We start from the raw sequence: 2,788 nt of genomic DNA on the forward strand, positions 1-2,788 counted from the left end.
CTACAATTTTTTTCCATCAGAATAGGTTTTAAACTTATCAAATTTTAATATGAGCAGGTCGTCCGTCACTTCCGGTCGTCACCGGAAGTGATTCTAATATTTCGATTTTTGGAATTTTAAAGCATATACGTTTTGTTGACATTTTTGTACTGAATGCAAAACTAAAAACCGTTTTAAAATCGGACAACGCATTGCGGAGATATTGAAGTTTAAAAATGACGTTTTCCGGAAATCTGCATTTCGCAGTGTAGGTTGAAAAATGAGTTTAAAAGGAAGTTAAGGGCATTGGCAACGAAGTTTTCCGGAAATGAAAAATCCGTACCTGCATTTTTTCTTTTATACATCGAATTTCAGTTACCGTTCTTGAGTTTTCTTGTAATTGTGAGTTATCGCCCGTAACACGAACTCTTTAGCTTATTAGAGTAATAAAAACAGCGTTTCCGAGGTAAACAGAAAATTCGAGAGATGAAGCGACATCGTTCTACATCGACTGGCAGGTTCATTTCAGCTTCCAAAAAGAAAAGAATCGACGTATTTAAAGCAAACAACGTAAGAAAGATTATTAATGACCACTCATATTCATCTAAGCTGTGTGATCATGGTGATAATGACTCTGACATCGCTGAGTGTTTACCGGTAGTTGATGATAGCGAGGAGAACAGTTACGCATCTGGTGATAGTTTAGATCGACAGATTGACAATGTTAACGATACAACAGAGATAAGCTGGCGGCAGGGAAGGCGAATAGTGGAGTTGGGGTTTATTGTAGACAAACTCTCTGAAGGCTGTTCTGTTTGCCACTCTTCTGTCCCTTTGAATATAACAAACACGGTACACGAGATACGTTATGGATTAGGCAGTTTATTAACCATCAGGTGTGCCCTTTGTGATGGAAAGACAGTTGTTCCAACTGGGAAGAGACATAGTGGGCCTAACGAACGTCAGGGACAAAGAACTTGGGAAGTCAACACAAAGTTAGCATTAGGTAAAAAATGATTTATAACATTCAATACATAATGATGTTAACGAAGTGCTTTTTGGGTGATTTATACCAGTATGTTTAGTCCTGTAAAAAAACCCTCACTATATCATAAGAACTCCTGCATCTTTCTTATTAATTTATTTTCAAACAATCATTTTGTTTTGCTTTCAGGTATGTTACACAGTGGTATAGGGGAAAGAAAGTTGTCCAACTTATTGTCGACACTGAGCATTCCACCATGTTCCAAAACAACACTCAAGAAAAGAGAAAGAGAAATAGGTGAAGCCCTTGAAGATATAGCACGTTCCAGCTGTGCTGATGCTCCTGTCAGAGAAAAAGATCTCACAAAGTAATTAGAAAATAAAATATTCTCAAATAATCATCTATATATTGAAAAGTGCTTTTGATACATGACTGAGGTAAATGTTGCACAAAATAAGATGTATATGTGATTCGGTATATATATACAAGATCATATATTTATTATACATTTTGTATTTTAGAGAATCTTCAATATCTGCATCGTTTGATGGTGGCTGGCAAAAGCGTGGATCTGGCAAATCCTACAGTAGCTTATCTGGTAAATAATAATATTGCTCTTATAATATAATAGGTAAAATATACCAATCTACTTATCAGGATGTATACATTTTACCAATGTAAATTGTAAACATATACAATTACTATTAGCAATAAAAGGTGTATAATGGGGAATCACCTAGATAGATTTATATATATATATATATATATATATATATATATATATATATATATACTGCATTTCTTTTTTCCAGGCCATGCTGCCTTCATTGGACATAAGACTGGTAAATGCATTGCATTTTCAACAAGGAATAAATACTGTAGAAAGTGTGACAGCGCATTGAAGAAAGGATGTGATGTAAAAGAACATGATTGTAGAAAGAACTGGGAAGGTAGCTCCAAGGCTATGGAATCAGACATGTGTATATCTATGTTGAAAAATCTAGAGAGCAATGACGTGTGTGTTGGAACGATCATCATGGACAATGACTCTACAACGATATCTAAAGCTCGTTCAGAAGTGAAAGCGGACCTGAAAAAAGCAGTGCGACAGAAATCACCTTCTGAAAGACTTTACAAATAAACTTTATGACATCAGAAAAGCCAAAAACTTCAGGGAACTCACACCAAAAACAATTTCACACATATCAAAGTGTTTTCGATACTGTGTATCACAAAATCAGGAGGATACAGAGAAAATGAAGAAAAATTTATTAGCACTGGGAAAACATGTCTTTGGAGATCATTCATATTGTGGTTCATGGTGTGGATATTTGCAGAATCCATTGAAGTACAAGCCAAAACATCTTCCTTACAGCAGGTACCTTTGCGATGAAAAGTTGAAGATCACCCTTATGGATCTGCTGCATAAATATTCCAGTGATGCTGATAAGTTAACCCATCTAGGGAGTTCTCAGGCTAATGAGAGTCTCAACAATGCCATTTCCAGCAAGGCTCCTAAAACCAATTTCTTCTCTGGATCAGAAAGCAATGACTATCGAGTTGCAGCAGCCATTGCGCAAAAGAACATTGGCTATGGATATGTGACTGATGTAAGTACATATACAAGTGTAACGGTTTTTCAAGTTACAAATAAAATAATCAGTTTATAATTCGTGAGTTCGCTTAGGTTTCCTTCCTAAGAATCAAGTAAGAATTAAAAGCAACACTTACGTTGTCGATTTCTCGTCAGCAGACGATGCTACGGAACATAAACAATGTATGCTATAAAACCAAACCAAATCCGGTTACCTAAAATCAATCCGG

At 35.8% G+C, this 2,788-nt stretch overlaps 1 protein-coding gene across 1 annotated transcript; it reads left to right on the forward strand.

Annotated features, from left to right (window-relative positions):
* Positions 1–274: 274 nt before the first annotated feature.
* On the forward strand, positions 275–2,570 carry LOC136271764 (uncharacterized). Its single transcript, XM_066072210.1, has 4 exons — positions 275–985; positions 1,154–1,331; positions 1,486–1,562; positions 1,777–2,570. Exons 1-4 carry the CDS (start codon positions 466–468, stop codon positions 2,103–2,105), a joined length of 1,104 nt encoding a protein of 367 aa, XP_065928282.1. The 5' UTR covers positions 275–465; the 3' UTR covers positions 2,106–2,570.
* The last annotated feature ends 218 nt before the right edge of the window (positions 2,571–2,788 follow it).

The sequence above is a fragment of the Magallana gigas genome, chromosome 9 (genome assembly GCF_963853765.1).
Source record: "Magallana gigas chromosome 9, xbMagGiga1.1, whole genome shotgun sequence".
Taxonomy (NCBI): Eukaryota; Metazoa; Mollusca; class Bivalvia; order Ostreida; family Ostreidae; genus Magallana; species Magallana gigas.

Excerpts from the sequence above, each read along its gene's own strand:
- LOC136271764 (XM_066072210.1), top strand. The coding sequence starts at position 466 with ATGAAGCGACATCGTTCTACATCGACTGGCAGGTTCATTTCAGCTTCC. Across the intron at positions 986-1,153 it reads CAACACAAAGTTAGCATTAG|GTATGTTACACAGTGGTATA; the intron begins GTAAAAAATGAT and ends TTTTGCTTTCAG. Across the intron at positions 1,332-1,485 it reads AGAGAAAAAGATCTCACAAA|AGAATCTTCAATATCTGCAT; the intron begins GTAATTAGAAAA and ends TTTGTATTTTAG.